The sequence below is a fragment of the Coloeus monedula genome, assembly GCF_965178545.1.
Source record: "Coloeus monedula genome assembly, chromosome: 6".
NCBI lineage: Eukaryota > Metazoa > Chordata > Aves > Passeriformes > Corvidae > Coloeus > Coloeus monedula.
The window spans coordinates 37285910-37300615 of NC_138786.1; the positions used below are offsets into that span (position 1 = coordinate 37285910).

At 34.1% G+C, this 14706-nt stretch overlaps 1 protein-coding gene across 1 annotated transcript in view; it reads left to right on the forward strand.

The window, feature by feature from the left end:
• The window catches only part of SCFD1 (sec1 family domain containing 1), a 52555-nt gene extending 38693 nt beyond the window's left edge, over positions 1–13862 (forward strand). The window contains exons 20-25 of the mRNA XM_082284516.1: positions 587–640; positions 5315–5367; positions 7783–7816; positions 9081–9146; positions 11720–11788; positions 12745–13862. Coding sequence (XP_082140642.1) covers positions 587–640; positions 5315–5367; positions 7783–7816; positions 9081–9146; positions 11720–11788; positions 12745–12768 — 300 coding nt within the window. The 3' untranslated portion in view covers positions 12769–13862. The remainder of the gene's footprint in view (positions 1–586; positions 641–5314; positions 5368–7782; positions 7817–9080; positions 9147–11719; positions 11789–12744) is intronic.
• Positions 13863–14706: the final 844 nt, after the last annotated feature.

Consider the following 14706-nt stretch of genomic DNA (forward strand, 5'->3'; position numbering starts at 1 on the left):
TGTAAACTCACCCTCAGTTTATTATAACTGAAGAAGTTTAACTCTTTAATATTCAGATATTTCGTGCAAGGTGACATTTTTCGTGTTAAATAAGAACAGTAATCTTGAATTTCACCAGTTCATTCCTTTGCAGTTTATCCAAGCATTTGTTGCCAGGGTTGTTTTATTTAGCCATTTCTTTGATAACATTAGTTCTATTTTAGAATTACACCCTTAATTATCAGCATCAGCTTTAAAATTCTTTCCTTAACTGCAAAGTATTTTTTTTAATAAGAATTCATATTTGATCGTGTCTGCATATGTTGGTAATAGCTAAATACGGCTCTGTTCTTATCTTCACACTTTTTTTGCACTTTATGTCTTATCTTTGTCCCCTAGCTATATGCTCCTTAAATGTTTGCATTTTTTTACAGAAAAGTAATTTAGGTGATAATAAATAAGCTTAACCTTTACAGAACATAAGAGGAAAACTGTTTAAAATAATATTTCAAATGCTCTGTAAACTCTTCCGTAAGTAATAATGTGACTGGGAATAGTTCTTAGTAAGCATTTCAGCATTCCATTAATTACACATTATGTTTTACAGAATCTGCCAGTCACACGTATTTTGGACAACCTTATGGAGATGAAGTCAAACCCTGTGAGTACAATTGCCTTCACACAGAGAGAGGTGGGGCAAACGAAATCTTAAAGCTGATACGTAATATGCTATGGCTAATTTTTTTCATGGTAGTGCAGTTGAATCCAATCATGCTGTACTTCAAGAATAGAACCATTTTCATAACTATTTAATAAGACTTTTTTCACTAGTCTCTAAACAATGGCAATTTATGGTGTCTCATTTGAACTAATATTTTTTAGCTTTTTCCTATTCTGTGCTTCTATTAGACTTCTGTTGTACTGAGCTTCTGTTGCTCCTAAATTTCTGCATTAGCCTGTGGACTGAAATTTTCTTTGTGTCAAGGTGTTTGGTTTTTTTTTAAAGAGCACAATTTCAGAAGTGAAGTATTTACAGAGAGGTGTGTTAGGGAAAATTACATTTCCCGCATCTTTAAACTTTGCTATGCAGAAGAAAATATTTTACTACTGATTCAGTCATTCTGTTTGCAAGCAGAGGTGGTTTTTGTCAGAAAAGTCCTCTTCTTGCCTTGTTTCTGTGAAAATTTACCCAGACTATTTTAAATTCATATGTTACAAATTTTTGAAATGCTTACATGTTACTGACACAATCAAGGCATTTGCTAGAACTTACAACTAAAAGTAGGCCTGAGTGTTTATGCATGAAGGCATTCTTCCTGCCATGTATTTTGTTCCTTATATACAACCAACCTGTGCACATACTTGTCCTGAAAAAGTCACCTCTTAGAAAAAATCTCCTCATTTAGAAAGCTTTAATGTTTGCCACATCGTATCAATCTTCCTATTTTAATGCCATCAGCATCAGTCAGAGACATACAATTGTAATATCTCACACTGGTTAGTAGATTTAAAACATTCTTCTTAGTCCACTTTCACCTTCAGGTATTAACTGTATGTACAGAGAGAAAAATAATGGTAAAATATGAAAATTATCAACATGCAAGTAATCCTTTATTTTCTTAAACTGTACTTCATAGATGATATACGTCATGATTCTTAGCAGATAATTTACTTCCTCATAACAAACAAAGGCATTTACACTGTTTCCAGTGTTAGTGGATTGTTTTTGCTGTTTGAAAGACTTGGAGAATGTACAGGGCTTGCTTTATTTAGTCAGCCAGCAGAGGTCACCCACAACACTTACCATAGAAAGCTGAAATAAAACTATAGATAACTTACAAGAAGGTGAAAAATTAAACAGTTTTTTAAAAAGTAAACATTAGCTTCCTCAGGCTACAAGTTTAGGAGTTGAATTAGAAAAGTTTACAAGTCATATGAGGTTTTTTTCTGACTTGATTTTTTCACATTTTGCTTAGTAGAAAACAGCTACCAGCACTTTGATAATTTGGAGGGAACACTGATCTTCTCGCTTAAAAAAGCAGTGATTGGGCCATCTGTCAGTCAGCAGCTTCCTGTTCCACTGCCATGGCAGAGACTGATACTCATGGCAAAAAGCAGGGAGTCCCACTTTTCAAGTCGTAGGAGACCAGGCAATCCCTAAAGACTGATTCTCCTAACCTGCAGGAAAACTGACAGCAAGTTTGGGAGTAAGTTTCAGCTAAAAGAAGCAAGCCAGAGAATCATTGTGGAATGTGTTTAGACTTGCTGTACCATCAACAGAAGTGAAATTGTATCTGGAAAAGGTCAATGTGTGGAAATACACCATTGTGGCTTCTGTTCATCTTCTGATGTGTGGGATTCTTTTCTATTCCCCAGAATAGAAAACTACTGCACTGCAGGCAAAACACAAAGAGAGAGTAAAAAAGTTCAAGATTTTATTTTTTTACAACACAGAAAAAAATCTCCTTTGTAGTTCTAGGAATCTTATTAACCACGGTAATCAGTGTGTGAAATGTACATACAGATAAAAGGCCTAATGCAAAATTAGAGCAGATTATTGAGAAGTCAAACAATTATTACAATGAATGTAAGTAATGTAAATTATTTTCTAAATATTAACTGCAACAGTAAAGGAAATAGATGAAATGTAAATACAACTTGTACCACAAACATTCACATATATTATTGTTAGTTGAAATCTTAAACCTATTTAGAATGGTATCCTGTGCAAAACTCTGTGGGGCTGTCTGTAAATTACTTTGTGTGTTGCTTGTCTCTGCCGTTTCTTTTGTCTCCCCAGCAAGGACAAATAAGTCTACACCCTTGCCACCCATGCTTTTCAAGTTTTTCAGAAGCAGGAAATGCTAGAACAGTTCTTAGGGGCCATAATGCCATCTTGCAATTTTTTTAATTTTTCTAGATTAACTATAGTTAACCTTTTCTTGAAAAATGTATTCAGAAACATTCCTTGCTGACCATAAAAGTAATCAGTTACTTGTGGATATTTTAAATAATAATATTTATTGTTAAAAGCACGATTTTAAGCAATTGCTTTTAAGGTTGTATTTTAATAATATGTTCATAATTGATGAAAAATAATATGTTCAAATGTTCATAAAACTAATAACATACTTGCTTTGTTCTGGTGTCATTAAATAGAGCTTGATTAAAACCTTAAATCTTCCTAAACAAACAAAAAAAATTTTATTGTCAAGTATACACAAATTTTAATCCATAGTTATGAAATTGACCATCATTTGCTATAGACTTACGGAGATTATTCTAAGGATCTTCTAGAAAATGGTTTGATTACTGAGTGAGGACAGTCTTTGAAAAGTAAACCTTTACAAAGTGGTTTAGCCTCTGTCACTACAGTGTGTACATTTGTATTGACTTAAGAAGTAGATAGATCTTATTTGTGATGTATATTAATGAATCTGTATTTTGGTTAATACTGTCCCTTTCAGTGTATATGGGACCTTTCAAACTTAGGTAGGATTTATTGTAGGATTACCTTTCATGCATTACAAAGAAAAATTCTGAAAGCAGGTTTCCTTAATCCAAACTAGTCCTGTTAGGTTCTGCAGAAAAACAAATACAGACTGAAAGTCAATGACATTTCCATGGGTCTTTTCCTATTATAATTTGAAATACTGAAAACTAAGTTTATATTCTCAGAAGTATTCATTTTCTTCTGGAATTGCTTAGGGAAGTCACCAATTCAGTTGTGTGTGAGGAAAGCGCCATACAGTTGTTTTTACTGGCAGAGTAGGTATCTTAAAGAAAATAAAATTTAGTGGGGCTTCTTTTCCCTGCCCCCTCAGCACTGATTTCAGCAGGAATAGTGTAGTGTGTTTAAACAAAAACAACAAAAAATCCCTAGGTTATCACATTTCTATTGCTTTACCACATGCCGTGTGTCTACTTATACAAGCCCACAGTGAAAAAACACAGCAGTAATACGTTCAGGAGTAAATGTTTGTCATGTGTTTATTAACTCTGATTTTTAGTTCTGTTATTAATCTGTAATTCATTCTAATAAGCAGAAAAAGTGCATCTCTTTATCCCAGGTAAAGGTTTCTCAAATACCTCTCAATTTTAGTCAATCAATATCTGTCCATTCCCAGCTCTCTCATTACCCCAGAGTCGCTATACCACCTTTAGGTATGAAGCTGCAAAATCATGAATGCTGGCAGACTCCAGTAGTTGAAATTCCCAGTGGAGCAAATAAAAGCTTTTTACGGAGATGCAGTCTGAAATTAGATCTAAATTATTTTTTTAAAAAAGCCAAACTTCAAGATAAGAGAGTTATTTTCTGTAATTACATAAAAGTTTGTAATATCAAATAGATTTATTTTCTGTGTAACCACCACATGTATGTTAAATACTTTTTAGTATTAGAGGTAGTCATGCTTTGTGAGCTCTAGTAAATTCCCCAGACAATATGTCTACTACTCAAGAAGTATTATTTCTGCTCTACAGAATCATCAAAACTCAGAGGTCTTTGCATGTAAGCACACAGATGAAATCAACTTAGTTCTGCATGCAGTTTACTGACAAACTGAACTTCACAGTACCTGGATAAAAATGTAGTTTAGAAACAGGAGAAAGCCAAGAAGTTGTCAGAAGGAGTTACTAAGGAGTTTGTTTTTCATCCATACTGATTGGCAAAAATCCTGCTTGTTGCCAGTAAAAATATTGGAAGTGCCTCTCTGTTTTGTGTGAAGAAATTTTTTGCGTAGTTTAGACAGTAAAACTTTTCAAATTCTTGTGGAAGTCATTTCTTCTTCAAGAGCTTAATTTTGGTTTAATAGTAGTCATAAATCATGAAATGAGAAGGATAAGTTACATAACAGTAGCAGATTTTGATCTGTCTTGTCTTTAGCACTCATTGCCACAGAAGTGTTTTATTTTATAATGGTAAATCAGTAGCAGATCTCCATAACCTGGAAAATTATAGTGTTTATAACTAACCATCGGTGTTCCTCTAAAGCTGGTAACAACTTAATTTTTCTTTCTGCATACTGTCTTTCTGTTGGGATTTATTATGTAACCAGTGTATTTTTTGGAAAGCATGTGATAGTCAATTTTAGATGAACCAGAAATAAAAAGCTCAATAGCACCCTTCATAGCTTCTCACTGTTGTTTATTCTGTACTGGTTCAGTTGTGTACAAACTTTATAAATACTAGTGGATACCACAATTAACGTAGAATGATGTGATGGAAAATGATACTGGTTTGAACAATTAATGTAATGTTTAATGTAATATATACAAGCAAAAATTCATAAGCCAAAATTCCAATCTTTTGAGATAAAATCATACTTTTTAATAGGAGACAGATGACTACCGATATTTTGACCCCAAGATGCTTCGAGGCAGTGACAGGTGAGTTTTGCTTCTTTCCTTTTACTCCGTGAAAAGACTAACTTAACAAAATCTATTTTTATTTTACTTGCTGACTGCTAGTAATTAATTTTAGTCATTAATTCCAAGTCAAGACAGTTGGTGTTGAAGAAATTCACAATTGGGAACTTGGATCAACCAGATAAATTTTTATAACACTGAAAAAAAAAATCTAAAAAAACAAATGCTAACATGTACGTCAGTTTAGTCACAGGAATGTGCTTTAATATTTAGCAATAATAGATGTTAGAGTTCTTCATAGTTGTACTTCTTGGTTTCTTTGAAACTCTGTGAGTTCTCACTGTTAAGTTAAATAGTCATTGGATAGTGCATAGAAATTTCTTTGTCACTTTTTAAACAGTTACTATTTTGATTTGAATACAACCCTTCTTTAATAATTTGTTAATATGTTTAAAAAAAATGATTAAAAGTTGACTTCATTTACTTTTGTATAGGATGGGGCGCATTTTATGTTCATGTGCATGTGAAGGGAGACTTGGATATAATTTATTTTGCCAGTATACGAGAGGAAGAGGAATTACACCAGTAATCTTTAATTTTGCTTTGTATCTTTAAACAATAACTGTCTGATAGTCTCACCTAATTTAATATCCTAGAAACAGAGAAGATACTTAATTTTAATATACCTTCTAAAAATAACTGTCATCGAACCTGTGGGAAAACAATCATCTCATTTAGTTGCACCGGTTTATTACAGGATCAATGTGGATAAAGTAGGTTCAGGCTTGGTTTTAGTTATTTGCATGAAAATTCTGTCTCTGCTTTGTTCTTGAAACATGGAAAGTAAGTGGACATGTATGTTTTATTGAAAAGTATTACAGATTATATCATTTCAAAGATAAGCAAATTTTGAAATGATCAGAAAAGTGCTAGTATTTTATGTTTCATTTTGATTTCAACTGTCACTGTTTTGTTATGCTTTTATAGCATTTTTGGTGGATGTTTTGCAGAGATTTATTTCACTCAAGCCAAAGGGTTTTCTCACTTTTTTTCTCCACTCTGTATAGTTCTTACATTGCTTTAAACAATGTAGAAATATTCATTTACAGCAGTTTATAAATGTGGCATTCTGTGTAGCTATAATAATCGTCATAGGGAAGAGCTTTTAATTTCTTGTTTTGGATTTTTATGTAAACTCAAGTTATGTTCCTTAAATCATATTTGAGCATGATAGCAAAACTCATAGTGGTCTGTCTAATTCTCCCTTCAAATATTACATAGACAATAAAAACATAGGTTAGTTGTCTTGACAAGGTGCTATCAAATAGTATAATTAATGGATTTAATTTAAAAGTGACTAATTTTATTTTCTAATCTACTCCCATTTTAAGAAATACTGGCATTTCCACTTACTGTGTTTTAAATAGAGTAGGAACTGCATTGCTGTAATTCAGTCTTAGCAAAACAGTATCTTTCTAGCCTGTGTAAAGCCTATCTCAAGTATTAACAGGCCTTGTCCTCTGAGAGGATGACCCAAAATGTATTTGGATTTGTCATATCATACTCAAAAGATGCAAGAATTGGGGTAACAGTTCTACTTACGGGAAGTCTGAAGTATTCCTGACAGACTTGTGGAGAGAGCCATTCCCTTTTGAAACCTATTTTTCTGATACACTGGAATCTGTGTTGAGTCAGTCGATCGTGGTCACTCAGAGAAAATGTCTTGAAATAGGGGAAAAGGTAAATTGAAGGGGAGAATGCAGTTTTTAATCTATGTTAGAACATAAGATGTATTTGACTACCTGGGGCTGCAGGCCAGTACAGGGCAGGAGGGCAGTGGTATTGTGAGAGCAAAGGGCAGGAGAGCAGACTGACCCTTCACAGCTTTTTCTTCACTTTCCCCTTCCCTCTGAAGCTGCAAGGTGATGCAGGAAGGGAGGTTTCTCCCACTCTCCCTTCTACCTGCCTGTGTACTCAGATAGAGAAGTCTGTACCACACAAACTTGTGATTTTCTTCTTCCTCCCTTAATCAATCTAATCCTTACATAACTGCTGCCTATAGTAGTTTTTGAGATTGGGAAGCATTAGTAAGTGTGTCTGCAGGCACTGCAAACTGACTGGCTTACCTAGCTAGGACTCCAGGAGGCAGGATTTCTAAGTGCCATGAATTGTGCTAATGCTGGTGACATTTTTTACTCATTGTCTTTGCTCCTAACAGCACTGTAGTTAGAGCTTTTAAACTATGGAAGATTGTTGTCATTTAAATCAAATACCTGGAGGATGAATGCAGAAAGGCAGTTACTGTTCTATTTTGTATTTTTGTCCAATATTACATAGTAGTCCGTAAACATGATGGGTACATGATGCGTATTTTGCATATTTCTATTAATGTGTAATGAAATTTATGTTGGGGTTTTTTTATGTTTCTTTTAATAGCTCAGTTCCAAGAAATAAAAATCCATTCCAGGAGGTAAGTCATGTAGAAATTATTTTTCAATGTTCATGTGTTAAAAATAAATAAATCCTGAAGTACAGTCATTTTTGATGATCATGATTAAGAAAATGAGAGGTCTTATTTGCAAAAAAGAACTTAGACTAATTATATCTGGTATAAATTATCATTAGCTGTTATTCTGAAGCTTTTCATCTTCAAAGGACTATGTAAGCATGAATTAATACTGGAGAAAAAAATATAGAAAATTCTTCTGAAGGTAATTAACAGGGATTTACTAATATTGTAATTGAGTGAGCAATTTAAACCCCCCATCTTTAGACCAGGTTTTCAGAATGCTGATTTAATGTAGATTTAATCCTTTGTCCAGCCTTAAACTACAGTGTTGACCACTAAGTGACTAAGTGACTATTTTAAAGAGTCTCTGCAATTAAACAAAAAAAGCAAAATAATGAATGTTACCATTTCATATAAATGCTTGTAACTTTCAGTATTTTTCTACATAAGTATTTACAAATAGTAAAAGTCATATCTGATCTTACTACCAAGTTTCATAAGCAAAATATTTGCCTTGGCAATATAAAATGTCTCGGATTTCTCATGAAATGTCCTAATTATCTTCCATAACTAAAGAAATACCATGTGGTATCATAAATATATGTATGGCTACAGATGGTCGTACCAAAAATGTCAGTAGTAACATAAAGTCTATACAAAAGTCATATAGTATGGTCAAACAACTTTGGATAATGTATGCTAACAACAATAATACAACTATTAAGTCCCCTTTTTCTAGTAATGAATTGTTCTCTTTTAGACACAGCCCAGAAAATAATGGTGGTCTTTACCTGTAATACTATAAATTATTTCTGGTAGTAGGTGGGAAGGGAAAAAATAATGAAAAAGTGTATTTCTTTATGACAGAACTATTTTATTTACGGCCCAAATGGTTTCTTAAGCATCCATGGAAATATTTTAACTCTTCCTGTGGTCAGTGGAGACATCTCCAGACAAAAAAAGGAACATGTTGAAACTGTATATGTATCAAGTATGTCTTAATAGAGGAGAGTAACATGCTAAAAGCTCTCAGCTTGTTATTCTGCATCCTACCAAAACTTCAAATATCTTCTTTCAGATAGGAAGCAGTGGTTCTCTATCCAGTTCTTATGAGACTGCAGTGTGATAGTGATGATTTTTGTTGTAGGTTTAGCAATCTGGTGTATCGCTACTGAAATTGAAGAACTTGAATGCGTACTCTAATAATGTGTCTGTTGTCTTTTAGGCCATAGTATTTGTAGTTGGAGGAGGCAACTATATTGAATATCAAAATCTTATTGACTACATAAAGGTATGTGTACTTCTCTCAGTTGTAGTCCTTAACTTACTGATAGAAACCAGATAGAGCATGTTTTCTGTAAAATTTAGTATTTAGAAGACAAAGTCTATGAAATTAGCCTTAACATCCTTATTCTATACAGAGTCTGGGAAAAAAAGAATGTAAGTAGAAATTGTGGATTACTAGTTCAGACCAACAAAAACTTACTGTTTCTGGTATTTTGTTCATGTTGCTCTTTGGAGTTGAGTAAACAAACTGCATTCTCTTTTATTTTGTGTTCATACACACCAACATTGTTGAAAACTGTCAGCAGATGTAGCAAACTGAATTAACCTGTTTTAGAGTCCTGTCAGTAGTTTTCCTGTGCTGGTGTTAAATAAAGCAACTGTAGCGATTCATAACCTTGAAAGTAAGGAACTAGAATTCTGTAGTTTTCATAAATCTTGCAAAGAAATACCCCAGTGTTTTTTCATATGCAACTTGGCAATATGGAGTCAGTTCAAACTCAGACCTGCAGATAACAGCATTTGATTGTATGACAGTCTTACTTGAGCATAAAGTATGTTGTTTCAGAAGCCAACATAATGCAAATACTATGCTATCTGTTACAGCAAATATCAGATTGGCATCAATATCTAAGCATTTATTACTTAACCACATTTAGAAGTTTTTAGTACTGAGTTAATAGAAGCTCATTCTTGTTAAACTGCATCATTTGATTCTGTGTAGAAATCATACAAGGTGTCATATACACAAGGAAGAAAATATGTAACCAACTGTGTAATGCTGATGTAACAATTTAATTTTTCTGGTTCCAACTGGCCGGACTAGCAGAACACATGTATACCAAAAATCTGTGGATGGAGACAAATACCTAAATCATTACAGTTCCTGGGAGGCAGGAGTGGAATTTAAGCACTTTCCAGTAATTAAATTATTTAAGCACTTTTCCAGGAGTAACCTTAGTAAAATTCTGAAGAAGGTAATAAATTATTTACCAGCAGCAGCCTACTATTCTTTCTTCCTGATCTTAACCTTGTTCATAGTACAGTTGTCCTGTCCTCTGGTAGACAGGATTGAGGCTTTTCACACAAAAGAATAAATATGGAGCATTAATCATTGGAAAACATTTATTCTACAAAGCACATGAGAGTTTTATGTCCAGGTAAATCTTGAAGAATGCAAAGTCAGAACATGTGTGCTGAGTTTCTCCCTGTAACAGGCAGCCATTTTGGAACAGAGCTGGTCTGGAGAGGGGAAAGGATAGGAAGAGGAATGTAAATTAAAGAAATCATTTAGATTTGGCTTAGCACTCATCACTATCCTTGATAATTAATTCAGTGAGGCATCTGCCTGTGGCAGAGTGCTTTGTCAAATGTTTAGCTTGCTCCTTAGTCTACCCAAAGCCACTTTAGGTACTGTATCAATCCAAAAGATGCCCAGTAGCATGAGTATTTGTTACTTCCTACTGAAAAAGTCTCTGAATTCCCTAGAGGTTAGTTCGCTTCTCTGGTTCTAGCTGCATGCTGACAGAGCTGAGGTTTGCTGTGTATGTGTATATACAGGGCACTTGAGCGATGACAAGTTAAACACTCAGCAATTCATAAAAAGTGGCAGGAAGCTGAAGTTTCAGAGGAGTAAGAGGGCAAACAGGAGGTCATTTCATAGATGGAGAGGACAGAAGGAACTGAAAACTGTGGAAATGGTAATGTTAGATCTTATGGAGAGTGAGAAGTTGAACATACTCTTTCTTCTTCTGGAACCTGTGAACAGAGGTTTTTCATCACAGTTGTCACAGCTGAGGGGTGCTGTATGTTTCTCCACTCAGACTGTGTACTTGAGCAATGGGAGATGACCTGCCAAGGGGGAAGACTCCTTTATTCCACTTAGCCCTTTGCTCTTCAGAAAACAAGGAAGGTTAATGAAACCTGTGTGCCTCTCCCAGGTGACACAGTCTTATCCAACAAAATTTGCTTTTCCATGTGGTGGACTTCCAGCATCTCTTGTTTCCACAGATGTAGCTTATTAATTATTCTCAAATCCAATCAGTCTTCCTCCAGAATAAAAAAGAGAAAAATCAACAGCTCTGTTCTTGCAAGCAGATACCACAGAGATTTTATTCACTGCTTTGTTTTTCTAAGCACTGTCCGTTTTGCCAGTTTGCCTCTGAAACCACAGAGAAAGTATTTTAAAACTTTCTAAAACAGGAAGCAATGTTCATTCAGCTTTGACATTCGGGGGATTTTTTGTAGAAGAATTAAGAGGAGCCCTCAAATCCAATTATTTGTAGTTCTGTGCTAGAATGGACTACCTCACAATGTCAAAAAGCAAATATTTATATTGTCATTAAGGTAGATTGTGCCTTAAAATAAATGTATTGTCCAAGTTCAATTCAACATGCTGAAAATGTGTCATCAAAATTGCAAGCCATAGGGAGCCTCCAAGAGGAGACTAGCATACTGCTTTGTGCAAAAGAATTTAGTATATCCCTTAATTTCCTTCTGTAGATGCTTAAAAAAGTACCACTTGTTAATTTTCTGCTACTCTGTTAAATAATTGATTTCTTACGGACTTCTCTTTTGTAGAGTAAACAAGGCAAACATGTCCTGTATGGCTGCAGTGAACTTTTTAATGCTACACAGTTTATAAAACAGGTAGGTAACTTTGATAATCTCTACAATATTTATTACTTCTTTATCTGTAAATCAATTTATATAACTCTATGTCTCCATGGATTTTTACCAAAAAACCCCCAGATTAATCTGTGAGAGGTTAATACATGTTCTTGTTACCTATTTTCATTTGCTTGAAGTGGGGTTTTCAAGTCATTATTTATAATTCGCTCTTAAAGGCCTGTTATCAATGTGAGTTCACAGGTAATGCAGGTGAACAAGTTCATAATAATTGCCTTTACATAAATTCTACTGAAAAAAAAATTAGTCAGTTCTTGGAACTTTCACAAACAGCATGTCTTTCCAGGGTATTCTTGCAACTTTTTCAAGTTACAAGATCTTTAAACCTTTGTGCTGGTGTATAAATATCTATAGATATACAGATATAAAAGTACTGGCCTAGTGGGAGGTTGATGTCCATACCTATACTAAAATCTGTCTTTTAGTACTGTTAAAAACATCATTACTTCTCTATGCCTCATTGCAATACAGATACAAAATAAAAATTACTCATGGTGGTCAGCAAATAGCAGCCCTTCAGTAGCTGTCACCACCTATGGTTTTATGTCCTAGTAAGATGAGAATAAGTGATTATTCAAAACTACATTTTAAAGAACTAAATTAATTGTTGTTGCACTTTGAGGACACGAATGGTACTTGCTAGCTTTTAACTCCTCATTCAGCTTAATTAACTTTTTTTTTGTCTTGACTGTGTACACTGTACCTTTACTTCATGAGATGCATTCAAATCTGAAGATTTGAAGCTCAGGTCTTCTCCTCTGAGGGTATGCATTAAATATTCTATTACCAGCAGACTTTTGATTCTCAGAGACAAACAAAGCTTATAAGACAGAAATATTTGCTGTATGAACTGGATATTAGTTTGTCTGAAAGAATAAGATTAGCAATCTAATGACTTTTTGTCTCTTCATGTTTAGCTATCCCAGCTTGGCCAGAAATAAGACTGAAACACCATTACCTGGATGTTAGCGTGACAACTGAGAATTGTTACAACATTCAGATTATCTTCCTACCTTTAATTTTGTCATTATATTAAAACTTAAACCCATTTCATTAATATGATAACTTTAAAAAAAAAACTGTAATTAATACGGTGTATATCAGCATTTCAGAAATAAAACGTAAAACCTGCTGTGTTTTTGGTGGGGGTCAGTTTCACTATTATTCTATTTTAATTGCAGTATTAGCTGTGGTATATGACAGAACTGGCTGAAAAGTATGGCATTTTCAAGTTCTTATATGTAAGTTTCTGATACAGTAAACAGCTTTAAGAAAAGGTCAAGTCTGTCTTTAGGAGTTATGTTCTTCTTGAAAGCCAGAGTATCTTTATTTAACAAAATTCAAAAGAACAGAACTGCCTTTCAGGGCCACAGACAAACAGCCTTAGTGCAAGAGAACTCCTTCTAGTTCTTACCTTTTTATTTTACCTAAGTCATTATTTGATTTGTCCAGTCTTTGCATTATGGTCAAAAGATGTACTGGAAGATACCTTCAGTACAAGTTTCAGGTACAGTAATTTAGCTTTTCTATTAAGCTTAAGAGAAAATTGCTTGCCAACACAGTCAGTTTCAAACTGTAAAATTGAAATCTTTAATAATTTTCTTCTGCACTTTTTATTGTAACTGCTTTGACTGTTATGTTTGGGAAGAACCCAAGTCATACTCACAAAACAGCTCTTAACTGTTTTATAAGCACATATTTAAAATACAGTTTTTAACAATTCCATTAGGTAGGAGCAGGTTAGTAGTTTAAAGAATCCAGTAATGATATCTCTGGAGAAGGCATACAGGAATTAAGAGAGCATTACAAAATTCTTCTTTATAGATGGAGGTCTCTGCCTTTCTAACTTCTCTGGAAACAGCACTGCTACTGGTGAAGCAATAATATGACTTCAAAACAAGGCCTAACACACTCAAAAAGTGAAAAAAAATTTTGTGGGTTTATTAGCAAACTGTGAGAATTACTGGCTTACTGTAAATTTTTCAGTAGTGCTTTTTGCACTGTTTTTCAATGTTGAATGTTAGTTTTGCACTAAATGCCCTTTCCCCAACTAGATTGTTTTTCAGAACATCTGTACAAGATATGCAGTTGATCTGTTCTGTAAAAGTATCACAAGAAAAATGTGTAATCTAGACCATGTTATCAAAAAGTAATAATGTTATTTAATTATCTAAGTGTTGTAAGCTACTCTACAGTACTGCTATAAATTTCTAATTTTACCAAGTCAATAAATATATTTACTATGGTGTTCATTGTAGTTGTTGCATGTGAGCACTGTCCCAGATTTCAATAAGCAAGGGCTCACTGTCAAATGCAGTTTGTTATTCTAATTCCCCATATATATATATATATATATGCTATATTTGTTAGCAAAAAAAAGGTCAAAGTGTGTCAGGAAAAGAAAATTATATTTAAAGTGTTTATTGCTTCTTGTGGGAGTTTGTTCCAGGCTCTTGAAATAATCCCTCCTCAACTGTGCTTCCTGTGCAAAGAGTTTTAACCTTGCAGCTGACAACCAGCTTATGAAAAATCTGCCGATTGGTTTTTGTCCAGATCTTGGCACTGCGCACTTGAACGAGAAGCACTCCTAAATCATAGCTTACAGAATTTGCTTTTGCAGTAAACTGTGTAAAGATAGAAGAATTTACTTTGGTGGCTACATTCAAAAATCTGTTTTCCGTCTTTACAGTGCCTCTGGAGGCAGGCTGCTTTTGTGCCCAGCTTTATAGCTGGATCTTCAGGTCTGCTGTGTAAGCAGGCACTGGTCAGTTTGGGATTTGGGATTTTTAAAAAAAATTAATAAATACAGTTTTTGTACTTCAAGCATTCTTCTCCTTCATCTCCAAAATAGTTTTCTGGGTTTGTTGTAGTAGTAGTCC